Source organism: Phyllobates terribilis, unplaced genomic scaffold, assembly GCF_046119375.1.
Source record: "Phyllobates terribilis strain yellow unplaced genomic scaffold, ASM4611937v1 Scaffold_12__6_contigs__length_324123572, whole genome shotgun sequence".
In the NCBI taxonomy this organism is placed as follows: domain Eukaryota; kingdom Metazoa; phylum Chordata; class Amphibia; order Anura; family Dendrobatidae; genus Phyllobates; species Phyllobates terribilis.
The window spans coordinates 164,961,684-164,983,016 of record NW_027362772.1 but is presented as its reverse complement, the minus strand read 5'-3'; the positions used below and the strand labels follow the sequence as shown (position 1 = coordinate 164,983,016).

The window sequence follows — 21,333 nt, the reverse complement described above, 5'->3', positions numbered from 1 at the left end:
TCCACCAATCCACAGTCAAACATTATTACACTCCCCAGGAATTGTCATCCAACAAAGATCAATTCAAGAGCAAGGAGTATAATGGTATTCAAGGTCACAAAGAAACCCAAGGTAACCTCTAAGCATCTAAAGGTCTCTCTCACATTAGCTAATGTTAATATTCATGAGTCCACCATCAGGTGAACACTGGATGACAATGGTATGTATAGCAGAATTGCAAGGAGAAAGCCACTGTTCTCCTAAAAGAACATTGCTGAAGATAACCTGGGCAAGCCAGAAGGCTCTAGGAACAATGCTTTTTGGATTGATGAGACCAAAATAAAGCATCTTGGTTTAAATGAGAAGCTGGGAGAAAGAAAAACACTGAATTCTAGCATACAAACATGTTGGTGGTAGTATCATGGTTTGGTCCTGTTTTGCTTCATTTGGGTCAGGATGATTGTCTTCATTGATGCAACAATGAAATCTGAATTTTATCAGGAAATTCTAAAGGAAAATGTCAGGACATCTATCCATGAGATGAATCTCAGGAGATTATGCAGCAAGATAACAACCCAAAGCAAACAAGTCTTTCTACAAAAGAATGATTAAAGAATAAAAAGTTTTGTAATGGAGAAGAGAAAGTACTGACCTTAGTCATATAGAAATGTTGTAGAACTATTCAAAGCAAACTTTTAATGGGAGAAACCCATCAACATAAAATAATTGAATCTGTTTTATAGGGAAGAATTAAATAAAATTTCTCCAAGCCGATGTGCAGAACTAATCAACAATTATCGGAAACGTTTAGATGCAATTATTGCTGCACAAGAAGGTCAAAGCCTAGTGCCTAGCACTGAAAGCAAAGGTTCACATACTTTTGCCACTTACAGACATGTCATATTGGATAATTTTTTTCTCAATAAAAAATGGCAAAGTCAAATATTTTTGACTCGTTTGTTTGACTTAGTTTTCTACTGTATCTTATTTTAAGAAAATCTGAAGTTAGTTTTAGGTCAAATTTATGCCAAAATGTAGAAAATTCTCAAGGGTTCACTAAATTTCAAGCAACATTGTATAAGTTATTGTGGTTTACCGCAAGCAAAAAATCATTGAAAAAAGGATGAAATTTCAAAATAAAACCCCTCTTACAAATGAAATTTTGCAACTAGACGTTGATTCAAAAAGAAAATTTCTTAATCACTTACGTGCCACAAAAAAGGAACAAAACATTTACTTTAGGCTTTAGAAAGTCGCAAGAATTGATGAAGGCAGGGAAAAAAACATTTTTGACTTCTGTAAAATTCTTGAAGTGTACACTATGAGCTGTTTTGATAAATTTGCCACAAAAAAATCATCAGCAAATACCATAAGATACATAATAAAAGTGATTTAAAAATGCGCAAATGATGAATTGGTCAGCAGCTCATAAACTCTCATCACTCCCTGGTGTGTTCTTTCCAAAAGTAATGACCCACTTTTTATACATTTACATTTACAGAATATACATATATTAATGTATATATTCAACAAACTAATTATGTATGTGTTGTTATAGAAAAGTGTGGTTGCTGTTTTTGGTTTACTTTTGTACTTGATTTTTAATGCATGTGGCACCACAGTATTTAAATGTATAAGGAAAGTACATTTTTGGTACTATATGACATAAATATTTGCCATTAGCACTTGTACTCATGTATTTACATTCTAAAGTGGCATTGCATAACAGAGCTGCTGCCAGTGGTGTAACAAGACCAAGGGCTTTCCTGGTATAATGTCCTCCATACTGAGCCTTTTTTATTTATAATGTCCACCACCTCGAGTCCCTTCCTGGTATAATGTCCACCATCTTGGTATAATTTGTCCCCCATCCTGGGCTTCTTCCTGTAATAATGTCCTCCATCCTGGGATCTTTCCTATAATAATGTCCCCCATCTTAGCCAATTTCTTTAATAATATTGCCCATCCTGAGCCTTTTCCTGGTATAGTGTTCCCTTTCCTGAGCCCCTTCCTGGTATAGTGTTCCCTTTCCTGAGCCCCTTCCTGGTATAATTTTTCCCATCCTAAGCCCCTTCCTGGTACACTGTTTCCCATCCTGAGCCTTTTCCTGGTATAGTGTTCCCCTTCCTGATCCCCTTCCTGGTATAGTGTTCCCCTTCCTGAGCCCCTTCCTGGTATAGTGTTCCCCTTCCTGAGCCCCTTCCTAGTATAATTTTTCCCATCCTGAGCCTCTTTCCTGGTACACTGTCTCCCATACTGGGCCTTTTCCAGTAATAATGTCCTCTGTTTTTCTCCAACACATTTAAAATAAAACAATTCTCCTTACCATTCTATGCTCCCACTTTCTGCCCCTTCCTCTTTTATAGCTGATGCAGGCAACTGACTTCGGCTTGCCAGTCACAGTTCATGATGTCACTGCCGTCCACCTGCTGTGACGGTCTCTGCATCGCAATACATGTCAGCTGAATGTGCATCCTTGGATGCACATCAAGCTGGTATAGGTGCTGATGATGAGTATGACCCCTTTTCGCACGGGCACGGTCACCCTATCACCCTCTGTCACTGCAATTCTTAGGACCCTGGCTGCTGCACACACTATGCAGCTGTGGGGGCAGGGAGCTGGCCATCCAGCATAACTTTACTCCCTACAGAGAAGGTAGACTGATTTATTCGATTTATTATCATGTCTACTTTCTCGATTGCTGTATACACAGCTGTGTATTCATATTAGGAAGCATTGACCATGTTTCCTCCTTCGGACCTAGAGTTCATGATCTCAGGGTGTAGGGTGTGAAGATGAGCTGCTGAGTCTTAGGAAATTGAGTGAGGTCTGCTGTGAAGAAAGAGACTGATTTTCTCCTGTAACTGGGGCTAATAAACCAGCCCTTGTTACAGGAGAAATCAGCTATAAAACTAATGCAGTAATGTGTTCAAATACCCCTGAAAGGTCTTATAATAATTTATGGGGGGAATAGTGTGCAAATAAAAAATTAAAAAATAAATTAATTAAAAAGCACGGAGAAAATTCAATAAAATAATACATAAAAAGGCACTACCAGTCCAAATAGCTGTTTATAGCCCCACCCCTTTTGAAAAAAAAAATCAATAATTTCTACAGAACGGGGAACACAATTTAAAATGTTTTCAGTGATCAATCGTGATCATAAAAAAAAATTAAAACATTTTAAACTGTGAAAAATAGACATATATTTTGTTATTTTCATTATATTTCCCCTGATATCAGCAAAAAAAGGAATATAAAGATTATTGGCAAAAATTATTTTAATATCTGAACAAGAACAATTTTTACAGTAGTTAAAAGTGGATATACAACAAAACTCATAAATGTGCCTGGTCAGGAATGTGGGAAAATGGCCCGCTCATGAACGGCTAAGGTTAAAAAAGGCACTGTCCTTAGTTGGTCAAAAAGAATATAATGTACATGTACAATTAAGGTTTATTTTAGAATAACTTCTGCTTTCTTTAAGGAAGGAAAAATGCTGCAAAAGTCGGATTTGCACAATATTTTGATTAACCGGTAATATATATTCAGAATCAGAAGGTCATATCAAGGTTAAAAGAGCAACCAAGCCTCTTATGAAAATGGCTTTCTTTAAAGGGACAAAGCAAATTTACCTTAGTATTTATTAAAGAAGGTGTCTTCTTTCTTATACAGCCCCCTTTCTAAGTGCCCGATTAACTATTACATGTCTTTGATATCTTACACTAAACATAATTATTCCTCATTTGGAATCATTAAAAAAATCTCCTGTGTTTAGACATTGCTGTTATCTCTGAGAACATCCAATTAATAGGAATCTGTCACCAGATTTTTGCCACCCAAACTGAGCAAAACATGATGTAAGGGCTGATTCCAGCGATGTATCACTTATTTTACTGGGTGCTTCAGTTTTGAGGTTTTTTTGTTACAGATCTCTGACTGCTGAGCTCTCTATAACCCCGTCCTCACCACTGATTGTAAGCTTTCTGTGCACCATGATGGCCTTTGAGAGATGTGGCTTGAGGTCAATGAAGGAGCCATCAGGAGGGAACATCACTCTAGCCCTACTCCTAGTATTATAGTGTCGGGTGGCATCAGGATCCCTCTAGTTTTGATTCCTTGTACACTAACAATTTAGCGTTACATTGACTTGGTCATGGGATCAGTGGCAAAGCCATTTCTTGAAAGTGTCTTCAAGAGGCCGCATGTTACTTGTGCAACTGTGAGCAGTCTGTGTGGCCTAAACCTGCTACCATGCCTGCAGAGTCCCTAATTTTGTCTCCCATCAAGCACATCTGGGATGTGATTGGATGGCAATTGGAAAGGAAGCTGCCAGCAACGGATCTTGATTATTTACCCAAGTGCACTTAGCATGATAGAACCTTCCTCAGACAATTAATAACCTCACTGATAGAAGCTGAGGCTGTAAGTGCGGAGATTTCTGCATGTGGCGCTCATACTCCAGACTGAATAAAATTAGATGTTTTTAAAATCTTGTTTCCAGTTTTTCATCATTTGCAATCCAGTAACTTGTCTATCCATCCTGTGATTCCCAAAATCCCAAGACTTTTTCTACTTGGTTTTGCCATATCAGTGTTAAGGAGTGTGTAATACAATTATACAGAAAAAAGTAGAAGTTGAGATAAATAATTTTCCTGGTGGGGGGAAGGAGAAGAGAAAAAAGGAAGAGATAAGAAGTATATTGCTGCATACAGAAAGTTACTCACATAAATTACAGTATATCCCTTTACAGTAGAAATAATAATGTTTTTGTTTTAGAAGATCTGTGTCTTTGACCCTTGGTAGAAGAAATTTCAATGAAATTTTACCGTCTGCACAAACACGCATTTATAAAAAGTGCTCTTGTGCCATCAATAATGAAAAAAATTGAAATTGCCTCAAATTTTGCACACATATTGCAAAATAAACGTATATGTGTAAACTTAACCTGATAGTATTCTTGTACCAAAAATATCACACACACTTTGAACACCCTTTGATGATTATAACACCCTGTATGCCCCCATATTGTGCTGTCTCTAAAGTGCCCACTTATAATTAAATATTGTCCCTTGAGTGCTCCTTAAAATGCCCCTGAATATCCCCTTAGCAATTAATAATCCCCTGAGTGCAAGATGTTAGACACAGCAAACAGACAATCTCTGGTATTTTCCATTAGGGTGGGGGTAATGTAAGCAGAAGAGGTGCATAATTGGATGTCATCAGTACCAAGATAATATTGGAAACCAAATCTACTGATGATGTGTCCAATAGGGGCAGTATATAGAGAGAAGAAGAGGGGGCCTAGGACTGAGCCCTGCGGAACTCCGATAGTAAAGGGAAGATTAAAGGAGTAAGAGCCAGCAAAAGATAATAGGAATGAGCGGTCCGATAGGTAGGAAAAGAACCAAGAGAGAATGGTGTCCTTGAGGCCGACAGAGCGGAGCATAGTGAGGAGGAGCTGGTGATCTACAGTGTCGAATGCTGCAGAGAGATCCAGGAGAATCAGCAAGGAATAATGACCATTAGATTTCGCTGTCGGTAGATCGTTTGAGACTTTAGGGAGGGCAGTTTCTGTTGAGTGTAAGAAGCGGAAACCAGATTGTAAAGGGTCAAGAAGGGAGTGATCTGAGAGATAGTGGATTAGATGAGAGTGGACCAAGAGTTCCAGGAGTTTAGAGATGGATGGAAGATTAGAGACAGGTCTGTAGTTACCAGGGCAGTTCTGGTGGAGGGATGTTTTTTTAAGTAAAGATGTTATGACGGCATGGTTGAATGAAGAGGGGAAGATAACGGAAGAAAGAGGTAAAATATTTTAGTTAGGTAGGTAGTGACAACAGAGGAGGGAGACTGGAGGAGATGTGAAGGAATAGGATCACTGGTGCAGGTTGTAGGGTGAGAGGAAGCAAGGAGCCTGATAATTTCTTCTTTTATGATGGATTTAAATGTGGAAATTGAACTTGAGATGTGGGAGGGAAAAGGATCCAGGCTCTGAGGGGACTGTGCAAAAGTGTGCTTAAGGATATTGTTCATTTTGTCTAGGAAATAAGTGTCCAGATCGTCAGGGTGAGGGTGGTGACAGGGGCCTATACTTTTTGGCTCAGGAGGGAGTGGAAAGTTTCGAACAGTTTCTTGGATTGTCACTTGTCAGCTAGTGATGTGATGAGGGTGGTGAAGTAGACTTGTTTGGTCAGATGGAGAGGAGCAGAGTTATAAGTGTTGAGCATGAACTTATAGTGGATGAAGTCTTCTGCCGAAACTGATTTTCTCCACTGATGCTCAGCACACCTTGAGCAACGTTGGAGAAAACGTGTTTGCAGTGTGTGCCAGGGTTTTCGTCATGTGCAATACTGCTCAGTTGCCAGCAACTAGGTAGCCACATACAGAGGACATGAGTGTCCCTAGTGTTGGGGAGTATTGGTATCCAAAAACCACTGGCTGTTATAGTTTCAGTAATAGCGGCACCCATGCTGCATATATACTGTATATTCAAACCTTATATTTCCCTTCGTAAATTGTGTACTTCGGTAAATTACCCTGATATATATATATATATTTATATATATATATATATATATATATATATATATGTATATATATATATATATATATATATACGCTAAATGTGACCATATATTGGGCATGTATTCAGATGATATGCATTATGACATATGGACATCTATGAGTCAAAACCAAGAACAGCAAAGTGCCAACAAATCCCACTCCAGCAGACCCTGCTTGTTACATACTATATTGGATGACCATTAATTTAAATATCCATAATGAAATGCTTCATTTCATATTCTGTCTTTTATCTCACGTATGTCCGAAACCTTAGGATTCTACAAGTTAGACCTGCAGTGTTCAACTAATTCTCTGGCCAACTTAAAAAAGTTGACCGCAGGACCCCCTCTATGTAACAGAGGATAAAAAAAGAACTGTTACCGCTCTGTCCAGCTATGAATATCATAATTGCTGATTCATTTGTGGTCACTGTTGATCAGAACTGGAGTAGCATTTCTGGCAAGGCGCACAGTTGCGCATGCAAAGGAAAAGAAAGTCATTAAGATACATGCACCTCTTAATGAACTTTCCGCAATGTACTCCAGCGAACCCTTCATTAAGACTTCAGAGCGCAACCCCAGTCTTAATGAATCGACTCCAAAGTTTCAAACAACTGACCACCTAATCATAAGACCAGCTTCACGTGAAACAAAGCTTATTGGAATATAACTTACCTCTACTTTGCACCGCAACTCTTATATGGTTGGATATCTTGGAATTTGATTGCATCATGCAGAAATAATTTCCTTGGTGTCTCAAAGAAACATTGACTATAAGAAATTCAGTTTTAAAATCAATTGATTGTTGTCGCAAGAATTCTCTTCCATTTTTATATAGAATGAAAGTCTCTCCTGCGATTGCTCCATCACACTGGATTGTTATGTTGCTGCCTGCTGGTATGCTGCTATTAGGCTTGACAGATATTGAAGGTGTAATAGTTGTTTCCTCTAGATGCAGGAAAAATAAAATATTCAGTAATATAATCATAGACGTTTGTCATCATTTGAAGTATTATCAGAAGTTGCTTTGTGATTTTCTGAATGTAACAAAAGGATAGTATTTTAAAAAGTTGTCTTGTCTCAAGCACAGCACGTCCCATGAAAATCCACATAAAGTCCTTATTCATCCAGGTAGTACAGTAGTTAGTAAACTTTAAACAAGCGGTTATGTCATCAAGTCAAAAGTGACTAATTTTTGCTTTTATTTTATTCCTGCTGCTCCGCTAAGTATTCCGTTTTTTTTTATTTGTTTTTTTTTTAAATTTTTTTAAATCCGCCATACATATCAGAGATATGAAACTTTTTATGTAAAGCTAACTTTTGGCTCTCTTCTTTCATCCTGTCAATTTTCACCCCTTCCCCACATTCACCATACATATTGGATTCAAAGTATGGAGTATGGAATTAGCTCAGAAGCTGAGCTTGCATCATACCGTGTTACACATTCACCATCTGCCACTAACAGCAGCAATCTGAGCTGAACTCCGATCGCTTCTGTTAACCTCTTAAAGATTGCTATCAAATTCTGACATTTAAGGTGCAGAATTGTGGGGTGCCAATGCCCCTTGCCTGCCATACTAGCATTCGTGTGAAGCCCAGCCTTCATAGAAGACTTTGATTTTCTATATATACATTGTTATATTGCAGGTCATAGACCTTCAATCAGATAATCGTAGGCTTAAGTCCCTTAAGAGGACTAAAAAAAGAACTAAACAAAAAAAAAATGAATTAATTACCTTCCCCCCATTAAATAAAAGATATTTAAAAATAAAAAAAGACCTAGTCAATGTCGCTGCATCCTTAAAAGTCCGATCTACCAAAATATACAATTATTTAACCCGTATGGTAAGCGCCATAGAGAAAAATAAATTAAAAGTCAGAATTTCAATTTTTTGGTTCATACACCTCTGCCTAAAAATGTGATAAAAAGTTTTTTTTGATTAATTTTATTTGTGTTAAATGTGATAAATGAATAAATTGAAATCATCCCCTTTGTGTGTTTTATTTACTTTTTTGGGTTTCCCTAAGCTTAATAATTTCAAAGCAGATGTGATCTTATTTCACTTCACTTTCAATTTCACAAACATTCCATCTCCAATGCAGCCTTGAATTAAAACGGTGCTTGAAAGTTTTTCAACCCTTGAGAATATTCCTGCATACATTTGACTTAAAAAATATCAGATTTTCACACAAGTTATAGAAGTGGATAAAGAGGACTCAAATCACACAAATGAGTAAAAAATATTAAATTTTGATGCAATATCACATGGCTGTGACAAAAGTATGTGATCCTTTAGGATTAACAAGTAATTTGAAGGTTGAAGGTGAAATTAGAGAGTCTGGTGTTTTCATTCGATAGGATAACAATCAGGGGTGTGTAGGTTACCTGTTTCATTTAAAGAACAGGAATCTATCACAGTCGGATCTTCACAACATATGTTTGTTGAAGTGTCTCACGGTACAAAGTAGGTTTCGGAGCATTTCAGTAGAAAAGTTACTGATGTTCATCAGGATCGAAAAGGTTACAAAACCTTTATTAGAATTTGGACTCCACCAATCCACAGCCAAACATTATTACACTCCCCAGGAAAGGTCATCCAACAAAGATCAATTCAAGAGCAAGGCGTGTAATGGTGTTCAAGGTCACAAAGAAACCCAAGGTAACCTCTAAGCAACTAAAGGTCTCTCTCACATTAGCTAATGTTAATATTCACGAGTCCACCATCAGGAGAACACTGGATGACATTGGTATGCATAGCAAGATTGTAAGAAGAAAGCCACTGTTCTCCTAAAAGAACATTGCTGAAGATAACCTGGGCAAGCCAGAAGGCTCTAGGAACAATGTTTTTTTGATTGATGAGACCAAAATAAAGCATCTTGGTTTAAATGAGAGAAGCTGGTAGAAAGAAAAACACTGAATTATAGCATACAAACATGTTGGTGGTAGTATCATGGTTTGGACCTGTTTTGCTTCATTTGGGTCAGGATGATTGTCTTCATTGATGCAACAATGAAATCTGAATTTTATCAGGAAATTCTAAAGGAAAATGTCAGGACATCTATCCATGAGATGAATCTCAGGAGATCATGCAGCAAGATAACAAACCAAAGCAAACAAGTCTTTCTACAAAAGAATGATTAAAGAATAAAAAGTTTTGTAATGGAGAAGACAAAATACTGACCTTAGTCATATAGAAATGTTGTAGAACTACTCAAAGTAAACTTTTAATGGGAGAAACCCAACAACATAACAGTTGAATCTATTTTATAGGGAAGAATTAAATAAAATTTCTCCAAACCGATGTGCAGAACTAATCAACAATTATCGGAAAAGTTTAGATGCAATTATTGCTGCACAAGAAGGTCAAACTAGGCACTGAAAGCAAAGGTTCACATACTTTTGACACTTACAGACATGTCATATTGGATCATTTTTTCTCAATAAAAAATGGCAAAGTCAAATATTTTTAACTCGCTTGTTTGACTTAGTTTTCTATCTTTTTTTAAGAAAATCTGGTGTAGTTTTAGGTCAAATTTATGCCAAAATGTAGAAAATTCTCAAGAGTTCACAAAATTTCAAGCAACATTGTATAATTTGTTGTGGTCTGCCGCAAGCGAAAAAAATCATTTAAAATAGGATGAAATTTCAAAATAAAACCCCTCTTACAAAAGAAATTTTGCAACTAGACGGTGATTCAAAAAGAAAATTTCTTAATCACTTACGAGCCATTATATTACAGTTCTCTTGATATATGTCTAGAAAAAAGAAACAAAATATTTACTTTAGGCTTTAAAAAGTCGCAAGAATTGATGAAGGCAGGGAAAAAAACATTTTTGACTTTGTGTAAAATTCATGAAGTGTACAGTATGAGCTATTTTGATAAATTTGCCACAAAAAAATCATCAGTGAATATCATAAAATACATAATAAAAGTGACTCAAAAAAGCGCAAATGATGAATCAGGCAGCAGCTCATAAACTCTCATCACTCCCTGGTGTGTTTTTTGTAAGAGTAATGACCCACTTTTTATACATTTACATTTACAGAATATACATACAGTTATATGAAAAAGTTTGGGCACCCCTATTAATCTTAAGCTTAATGTTTTATAAAAATTGGTGTTTTTGCAAAAGCTATTTCAGTTTGATATATGTAATAACTGTTGGACACAGTAATGTTTCTGCCTTGAAATGAGGTTTATTGTACTAACAGAAAATGTGCAATCTGCATTCAAACAAAATTTGACAGGTGCATAAGTATGGGCACCCTTATCATTTTCTTGTTTTAAATACTCCTACCTACTTTTTACTGACTTACTAAAGCACTTTTTTGGTTATGTAACCTCATTGAGCTTTGAACTTCATAGCCAGGTGTATGCAATCATGAGAAAAGCTACTTAAAGTGGCCACTTGCAAGTTGTTCTCCTGTTTGAATCTCCTCTGAAGAGTGGCATCATGGGCTCCTCAAAACAACTGTCAAATGATCTGAAAACAAAGATTATTCAACATAGTTGTTCAGGGGAAGGATACAAAAAGCTGTCTCAGAGATTTAACCTGTCAATTTCCACTGTGAGGAACATAGTAAGGAAATGGAAGAACACAGGGACAGTTCTTGTTAAGGCCAGAAGTGGCAGGCCAAGAAAAACATCAGAAAGGCAGAGAAGAAGAATGGTGAGATCAGTCAAGGACAATCCTCAGACCACCTCCAGAGAGCTGCAGCATCAACTTGCTGCAGATGGTGTCACTGTGCATCGGTCAACTATACAATGCACTTTGCACAAGGAGAAGCTGTATGGGAGAGTGATGCGAAAGAAGCCGTTTTTGCAAGCACGCCACAAACAGAGTCGGCTGAGGTATGCAAAAGCACATTTGGAGAAGCCAATTTCTTTTTGGAAGAAGGTCCTGTGGACTGATGAAACCAAGATTGAGTTGTTTGGTCATACAAAAAGGCGTTATGCATGGCGGCAAAAAACACAGCATTCCAAGAAAATCACTTGCTACCCACAGTAAAATTTGGTGGAGGTTCCATCATGCGTTGGGGCTGTGTGGCCAATGCCGGCACCGGGTGTCATGTTAAAGTTGAGGGACGCATGGATTCCACTCAGTATCAGCAGATTCTTGACAATAATGTTCAAGAATCAGTGACAAAGTTGAAGTTACGCAGGGGATGGATCTTTCAGCAAGACCTCCATACTGAGCCTTTTTTATTTATAATGTCCACCACCTCGGGTCGCTTCCTGGTATAATGTTCACCATCTTGGTATAATTTGTCTCCCCTCCTGGGCCCCTTCATGTTATAACGTCTGCCATTCTGGGTACTTCCTGTAATAATGTCCCCTATCCTGGGCTTCTTCCTGTAATAATCTCCTCCATCCTGGGACCTTTCCTATAATAATGTCCACTTCTTGGCCTATTCCTTTAATAATGTCACCCATCCTGAGCCTTTTCCTGGTATAGTGTTCCCGTTCCTGAGCCCCTTCCTGGTATAATTTCCCCTTCCTGAGCCCCTTCCTGGTATAATTTTTCCCATTCTGAGCCCCTTCCTGGTATAGTGTTCCCCTTCCTGAGCCCCTTCCTAGTATAATTTTTCCCATCCTGAGCCTCCTTCTTGGTACACTGTTTCCCATACTGGGCCTTTTCCAGCAATAATGTCCTGTTTTTCTCCAACAGATTTAAAAAGAAATGATACTCCTTACCATTCTATGCTCCCACTTTCTGCCCCTTCCTCTTTTATAGCTGATGCAGGCAACTGACTTCGGCTTGCCAGTCACGGCGCATGATATCACTGCCGTCCACCTGCTGTGACGGTCTCTGCACAGCAAAACATTTCAGCTGAATGTGCATCCTTGGATATAGATACTGATGATGAGTATGACCCCCTCCCGCATGGGCACGGTCACCGTAGCACCCTCTGCGACTGTAATCCTTAGGCCCCTGGCTGCTGCACACACTATGCAGCTGTGGGGGCAGGGAGCTGGTCACCCAACATAACTTAACTCCCTGCAGAGAAGGTAGACATGATTTATTCGATTAATTATCATGTCTACTTTCTCCATTGCTGTATACACAGCTGTGTATTCATATTAGGAAGCATTGACCATGTTTCCTTCTTCGGACCTAGAGTTCATGTGATCTCAGGGTGTAGGGTGTGAAGATGAGCTGCTGGGTCTACTGCTACTGCTTAGTATTTATTAAAGAAGATTAGTGTTGAGCCAGCCCCGTAGTGTTCGAGTTCGGTTCGGTTCGTCGAACACCCGTGTGTTCGCCGAACTGTTCGTCGAACTGTTCGTCGAACACCTTCGAACACCGTTAAAACCAATGGCAGGCAAACAAAAACACATAGAAACACATAGAAAACACCTTCAAAGGTGTCGAAAAGCTGACAAACTGCTCAGAAGACACAACTAACACATGGAAAAGTGACAAGTACATATAGTCATGCGAAAAGAAAAGAGGTGGAGGACTAAAAGGAGGGGGAGACACAGATATAGGCATGTCATGCCCTTCTAAAATCCAAAAAGTGAGAAGCCAACACGTTCAGTCCGCTCCTGCCCGTGCCACCTCCGTGTCGCCGGGTTTGTGCCAGAGCCGCGGTGAACCCTGACGGCCAGCCCCCCTCTCCCAATACTGGTGCCTGTCCGCTGGTGGGTCGAGCGAGCCCCCCTGTGGTGGAGGCAGCTCTAAGCTTTTTAATTTAAATTGTCTCTCTAATTTGAATAAATACACTTTAAATCCATTTACAAGGATCTATTGGAGGGCAAGTCTCATGCCAGCAGCCGCGTAATTCCAGCTCCAGTAGCGTCCACTAAAGCTGCTGCAGTTAAAAAGCTTTTATAAGGATCGAGCTCGGCTGTCCACCGCAAGGCATCCTACTGCCAGTCCGAGCCTCTATGCCTTGGGGTGCCTCCTGATGCTCTTCACTGAGTATCCCGTGGTCCCGAAGCATTTCCTTTGAAAAAATGAAGTGTCCAAACTACAGGTGGTGTAGCTTGCTTAACAGCCGGGATAATCCGCTGACTAGCAGACCCTGCTACTAGGCACAAAGTATTTCCTGGGCTAGATGCAGTTAAAAATTTGTAATTAGATACTCTCGATGGATGCTGAGAAAGCATTCCATAGAGTCTCCTGGCACGCCATATATGATTCTCTTAAAAAGCTTGGGGTAGGGGTCTAGGGGACCCTTTTATAGCCAAAATCACGGCCCTGTATCGCAATACGTCACCTAGGCTGAAGATAAATGGAACTGTAGCACCCTGAGGGCTCGGTTGCTACAGAGGTATTGCACCTCACCCAGAGGTGTGATATCTCACTCTCAGGTAAGGATGTAGTGTGGATCAGGACCCGACACCTGCATGCATTACACCACATTGCCGTGGGGCAGGGCGACCAATATGCCCCTGAGATGGGCACGACAGTCCCTGTCCCTGGCTGGAGTGGGGGGAGGGAACACTGAGGAAGGGGAACCCTGTAGTGCAGGAGCAGGGAGGAAGCAGTTCCTGGGTGCATTGAGAAGGGAGTATAAAAGGTGGGCACCATCTTAGTTCAGTGCAGAGAAGTATGAGCAGAAGTGGCAGGGAGCAGGGGCTAGTAACAGAGGCCCAGGCCTGGAAGAGGGAGAAGGAAGGAAGAGGAGCGGAGAAGGCTCCAGGAACGAGGAACGAAGGGATCTCAGGGGTGCGGACGGGCGAGTCGCCACCGCACGCCCGAATCCACCTGCGTGGAGGGGTCAGGCCAAAGGGGGAGACTGGTCCCCGAAAATAGTGGAGGCAGGAAACGACCCTCAGCTAGAAACAGGAGGCTCTGACATTTTATGTGGCGCAGCCCCTCGCTACACCCGCTAGGAAGGCACCACATAGGGTCAGGGGAACTGGCGCCAAGTTTACCAAGAGGAGGCCCGAGGCAGCCGGACAGAAGGGTTGGTAAGAAAGGCCAGACAAAGGACACACAAAGGGGGTCCTGTGAAGCACTCCAAAGTTATCTGGGAGTTGTCTGAGCCCCTCACCTGGTGAGCAGAGTGTGATGTGGGCAACCGTTAACTGCAGACGTGGTCTGGATAATAAGAACTGTGAGTAAAGGCCCTGGACTGCATCACTGACTCCGTGTCATTACTGCTGCTGCCCTGCACCATCACCCCCATCGTCCGCATACACTGCCCTGAGGCTATACTCCTCCCGTGGGGAGTTATGCTACGCTCTGCTGCACCCACAACACCAGCCTCAGCGGTCTGCCCTGGAGCGGCGGTTCACTCTGACCGCAATCCACGGGTGGTGTAGTCGGACATTTAAACATCAAAACCACATAAATAGTTTCGCCACTGGTTTGACCGCCCTGAGCCACGGAACCAGGTTGCCGCCACGGAGACTACAACCACCAGCATCCACCAAAAAGGGTCCGGCTCCGGGTGTCCCAAGGCCCAGGGGGCGCGTCAGAACATTTTCCTCACCTTTCACAATCACCAATGGGACAAGGCAGGGATGTTCTCTGTCCCCTCTCTTATACATCCTAGTGACGGAGCACCTGCTCTCATCAATTCGCCATAACCCCAATATTAGGTGGATTGAGGTGGGAGGCACCGAGTACAAGTGCTCTCTATTTGCTGATGATGTCCTAGTATATATCACTCAATCACATTAAACCATCCATGCTGTTATGGCTGAAATAGATCACTTTGTTACATGGTCAAATTTTAAAATCAATGCAGCGAAGTCTGAGGCCCTCAATGTCTCCCTCCCCAAATCCATATAGGATTCCATCCAGTCCAACTTTCCCTTTGCCTGGCCCTCACAGGGTATCAAATACTTAGGAATTCCTATTCATAGAGACCTCTCCCATCTATGTTATCTTAATTTTGGGCCCTTTATTGAACAACTCCATATAGACCACGGTTGGCAAGTTAGAACTGTAAGATTCACTACGTGAACCACTGGTGTTTTGTGGAAAAGCACCTGTACACTGTGTTCCAAATTATTATGCAAAAAGTGTTTAGGAGTGATAAGGGAAGAATTTGTTTGTTTGTCAGTTAAACTCATTGATGGTGATGTGTGTCAGGGCTCTTTATATCACTGTAAGCAATTGCAGACACCTGTGCTAATTAGTTTGGCAGGTGTGTCCAATGAAAGGCAAGACTACTTAAGAAGGCTGTCTCACATTATTAAGCAGCCTACATTTTCTGCCAAAATGGGAAAGAAAAAGGATGTGTCGGCTGCTGAGAAGCAACAAATTGTGGAGTGTTTAGGTCAAGGCATGACTACAATCAACATTGTGCGATGATCAGGATGAAGTGTCTTGGCAATCAAGAAGTATGTAGCTGATTCACAGTACACACGTGTGCGTGCTGATAAGGGCAAATTGAGGACTCTTTCCTACAGGCAATTTCGTCAGCTTGAAAGAGCAGCGGCAAAAAAGCCTTGTCATAGCAGCAGACAAGTTTTTGAAGCTGCTTGTGCCTCCAACGTCCCCTGAACAACAAGATGCAGGGTCCTTCAGAGGTTTGCAGCTGTGCATACGCCATCCTGTCGACCTCCTCTATCCACTTCACACAAGCAGAAACGGCTCCAGTGGGCCAAACATTACATGAAGACTGATTTCAAAACTGTTTTGTTCACGGATGAGTGCCATGCAGCGCTCGATGGTCCAGATGGATGGAGTTGAGGATGGCTGGTTGATGGACACCCCACGCAAACACGGCTACAGCGCCAACAAGGAGGAGGTGGAGTAATGTTTTGGGCTGGAATCATGGGGAGAGAGATTGTCGGCCCCTTTAGGATCCCTGAAGGCGCTAAAGATGAACTCCATAATGTATGTGGATTTTCTCAAACAGAACTTCCTGCCATGGTTCAAGAAGAAGAACCGTGTATTTCACAGCAAGATCATTTTTCTGCATGATAATGCACCATCTCATGCTGCACATAAAACATCTGCATCTCTGGCTGATATGGGCATAAAAGGGGACAAACTTATGGTGTGAACCCCATGCTCCCCTGACCTCTACCCCATTCAGAACCTTTGGAGCATCATTAAAAGGAGTGTCTATGATGGCGGGAAGCAGTTCACATCTAAGCAACAGCTCTGGGAGGGTATTCTGTCCTCATGCAAAACAATTGAAGCAGAAACCATCCAAAACCTGACAAATTCAATGGACGAGAGAGTTCAGAAGCTCCTTTCGAACAAGGGGTCCTTTGTGAAAATGTAACATCACCTAGAATAAAGTTTTTAGTTGAAAACTGTTTGAATTCAGTTTCTAACAACCTGCTAAGGCTTATAATTTCAAAAATGACAATTTTTTTGGTCTTTATTAAAATGAAAAGGTTGATCGAAAAGTTTGGGGGATCTAAGAGTGTGGCAACCCAGTAGTCATGATTACTTCGAATTCTGACAATATGAGGGTCATCCTGCAGGTAGTGCAGCAAGAAGGCACTTATGTGTCTTGCGCATCTCGGAGCCCCAAAATTATTTTCCGGGCTAGATGCAGCTACAAATTATTATTAATTTTAAATCTGGTGAAGCTTTAGTATAGATGGCCTAATAGGATTAGTGCTGCACACTGCTACAAAGCCCAAATTATTTTCCAGTCAAGATACAGATAAACATGATTAGTAATTTTAAATCTGGTGGAGCTTATTATAGATGGCCTAATAGAATCAGTGCTGCACACTGCTACAAAGCCCAAATTATTTTCCAGCCAAGATACAGATGAACATGATTAGTAATTTGAAAGCTTAAAACGGTTGGTAGGGTGATTTTAACCAATCATCAAGCTTTTACTCTCCCCAGGATGACACAGGGGTAGAAAAGTCGTTTCGGATCCATGATTTGTTCATCTTTATGAACGTGAGTCTGTCTACATTATCAGTGGAGAGCCGCGTGCGCTTATCTGTCAGCACACCACCAGCAGCGCTGAACACACGTTCAGACAGAACGCTGGCTGCGGGGCATGACAAGATCTCCAAGGCGTAAGTGGCTAGCTCCGGCCATTTATCCAGATTGGAAGCCCAAAAAGAGCAAGGGTCCAGTGACACAGTCGTGGCTTCAATGTTTACTTGGAGATACTCCTGTACCATCGTCTCTAGGCGTTGACTATGTGTCAGACTTCTTGTCTCCTGTGGCCTTGCAAAGGATGGGCTAAAAAAGTGGTGAAATGATTCCGCAAAATTGATGTTACCAGCAGATACTGTGGTTCTGTTACGGTTTGAGTGCTGATCACTTGACGGTCCCACGGTTGGCAAGTTGGAACTGTGAGATTCACTACGTGCACCACTGGTATTTTGTGGAAAAACACATGTAAGATTCTGCAACAGTCTATGGCAGAAATAATTTCTGCAAATTTACTTTTGTACCGGGGATCTAACAGTGTGGCAACCCAGTAGTCAGGATTATTTCTAATTCTCACAATTCGAGGGTCATGTTGCAGGTAGTGCAGCAAGAAGGCACTCATGTGTGTTGCGCATCCAGGAGCACCAAGTCCCTGTTGTGTTGGTGGCGAGGTAACAATCATGCTTCCTTCCTCTGTCCTCTCCCCCCAACCTCGCACAACAGAAATGTGATCAAGGTCTCCCTCATCTGATGAGTCTTCCATCAGTTCGTCCTCCACTTCTTCCTGGGCTCCTGCACCTTCCTCACTAGTTTGGCTGCTACCATGCGCCCTGGTAAAACCATCTCCCCCACCCTCACATGCCTGCCGCCTTGGTGCTGCCGACCGTCTGGACCTTGCAGATGTTAGCCCTTCCGCATACAACTCCTCCTCCTCTACTTCCTCCACCTCCTCTTGTGCCACCACCTGACTCCGAATTCTGTTTAACATGTGCTCCAGCATGTAAATCACCGGAATAGTCATGCTGATAATGGAATCGTCAGCATTAAACATCTTCGTCGCCATTTCAAAACTGTGCAGAAGGGTGCATAGGTTCCTGATCTGAGACCACTCCTCCAGCGTGATTTGCCCCACCTCTGGATCTCGTTGGCCCAGGCTATACATCAGAACGTATTGCACCAGGGCTTGTCGGTGCTGCCACAGTCGCTGCAACATGTGCAGAGTTGAATTCCACCGGGTAGGCACATCTCATTTTAGCCGGTGAAGTGGCAGGCCCAACGACTTCTGTAGAGATGTAAGTCGCTGAGCTGCGGGATGCGAACGGCGAAAGTGAGCACACAGCGACCGTGCCCTCTGCAGAAGGCCATCTAGTCTGGGATAGTGGGCTAAAAATTGCTGGACAACCAGGTTCAACACGTGAGCCATACAAGGCACGTGTGTGACATTGCCCCGGCGAAGGGCCGCACCCAGGTTTGCAGCATTGTCGCACACGGCCTTCCCTGGTTTCAGGTCCAGTGGAGACAACCATTCATGAAATTGGTTCTCCAGAGCTGACCACAACTCCTCAGCTGTGTGACTCACATTTCCCAGATATTTCAATGTAAAAATCGCCTGATGACGTTGAGCCCTACTGCCAGCATAGTAAGGAGGTGTGCAGGATCCCTTCTGCGCAGTTAGAAAGCTTGTGGCATGACCAGACAGGCCTTGGGTGCAGATGGAAGACCGAGAGGAGGTTGAGGAGGCAGAAGCAGTGGAGGAACTTTGACATAAAGAGGATTGACGCACAACTCGTGGGGACGGCAAGACTTGGACAGCAGCCCCTTGTCCTGCTGTCACCATAGTTACCCAGTGCCCAGTCAGCGACATGTAACGCCCCTGTCCATGCCTACTCGTCCAAGTGTCTGTGGTGAAATGCACCCTGTCACACACAGAGTTTCTCAAAGAAGCGGTGATGTTGTGTGCAACATGCTGGTGGAGCGCAGGCACACCTTTCTTTGAGAAGTAGTGCCGACTGGGCATCTGGTACTGGGGCACTGCGACGGACATAAGGTCTCGAAAATCCTCTGTGTCCACCAGGCGGAAAGGCAGCATTTCTGTAGCCAAGAACTTGCAGATGGTGAAATTCAACCTCTTAGCTTTCTCATGGCTAGGAGGAAATGGTCTTTTACTTGTCCACATCTGAGGGACCGAGGGCTGGCTATTGTGCTTAGACGGGGTTGATAAGGGTGTCCCCGGCAAACTGCCGGTCTGTGAGGAAGATGCAGGCGGACATGTTAGGTTGCCTTGATCCAAAGGTGGTGCTATCGATGTCGGACAGCGCTCAACACCAGCTGGTGTTACCACCTCCAAAGAAAATGATTACCTGCCATTCACGCTGGCTGTTGCGGGTAAAGAGGTGGCAGGTCTGCGCCCCAAAACAGGTGTGACTGCTGTCCCCCCAGTCACAGAGGATGAAGAGGCCGCGGATGCACAAGATATGGCAGACGGTGGTTGGCCCGGCCGGCTAGGCCGCATTGTAGCACACTGAGCTTCCCACTGCAACTTATGCTTCATGTCCATGTGCCGGTTCATGCATGAAGTACTCAAACTATGTATTTTTTGGCCTCTACTTAGCTTTTGCTGACAAATGTTACAGATAACACGAGTTGGGTCATCTTTATCGATCTGAAAAAATGCCCAGGCTATGCAAGGCTTAGCACCCATGCGACCTGAAGAGCCACCACGACTTGTGGTGAGAGGCAGAGTTGTGTTTGAGGATGCAGTTGTTGACGTGCTTCCAGTACTACGTCTCTGTCCAGGAAGGCACAACCTGACCTCGTCGTCACTAGCATCTTCCTCCACCTCCTCTGCTGACCTCATCTCTTGGCTGACTGTGGGTTGACAGTAAGTGGGATCTCCAACCTCATCATCATCACCCTGTGCGTTATCACACCCGTCGTCCTCAGAGCCAACCTGTTCCTGCCCTGACAAAAAACTAAAGTTGTCGCTCCAATCAGGTATTTGAGTCTTATCATCGTCTTCCTCATTTTCTCCACCAACAGGAGTTACAGTTTGGGAATGAGGGTCTACATTATGGTCAGAACCTTCTGCGTCTGGTCCTGGATCCGACTCATAAAGATTCTGGGCATCAGTGCAGATCATTTCCTCGTCTGGATTCACAGAAGCGCTGGAGTCGACCTCTGATTCCCAGGCTATAGTATGAGTAAACAGCTCTGCAGACTCAACCATCTGTTCTACCTCATACTCAGACGGGCAGCTGGAGATTTGGGAGCTGTGAGGAAGCAAGTGCGATTGGGGTGACACCTTTGAGGACTGGAGTATTTGTGATGTTGAAGTTGATGTGGAGGAGAGCCCACTTAAAGGAGCACTTGATATCCGTTGAAGCACCTGCTGTTTTTGTGCCTCATCTGGAATTTGTAGCGATTGGCGTGGCCGTAAGAAAGGGATCTTATCACATTGTCCGCTAAAAGAAGTAGACATTTTAGTTTGGCTGGAAGATGGTCTTTCTTCTGCAGATGTTACTGTTGCTTTAACACCTACCCCACGGACACAACCTTTTTTCCCCTTCCCAACACGCCTATTCCCATTTCCACCAGCAGCAGGCCTTTTTCCACTCATTTTGGTGGTTAACTAATTAACAACTCTGGAGTTGTTTGCACAAAAAAACAATGGATGGGAACCGAGCAGAGCTGAGTGGCCAAACTGTGGTATTAGGCCAAAACTATTGGCTGGGTTAGATGCAGAAAAAAATTATATTCAATTTGCAACCTGATGGAGGTCAGTATAGATGGACTAATAGAGAAAGTCCCACACACTGCTAGAAGGCCAAATATTTTTTCAGAGCTAGATGCAGAAAAAAATATATTCAGTTTGCAACCTGATGGAGGTCTGTATAGATGGATTAATAGAACAAGTCCCACACACAGCTAGAAGCCCAATATTTTTTCAGAGGTAGATGCAGAAAAAAATATATTCAGTTT

General features: G+C 42.4%; 1 protein-coding gene across 1 annotated transcript in view; it reads right to left on the bottom strand.

Annotated features, from left to right (window-relative positions):
* Window positions 1-21,333, bottom strand: part of LOC141171743 (immunoglobulin superfamily member 1-like) — a 251,260-nt gene that overhangs the window by 213,400 nt on the left and 16,527 nt on the right. Inside the window, exons 2-3 of the mRNA XM_073655388.1 lie at window positions 10,267-10,299; window positions 7,219-7,491 (exon numbers count right to left, since the gene is read on the bottom strand). Of these exons, the coding sequence (XP_073511489.1) occupies window positions 7,219-7,491; window positions 10,267-10,299 (306 nt within the window). The remainder of the gene's footprint in view (window positions 1-7,218; window positions 7,492-10,266; window positions 10,300-21,333) is intronic.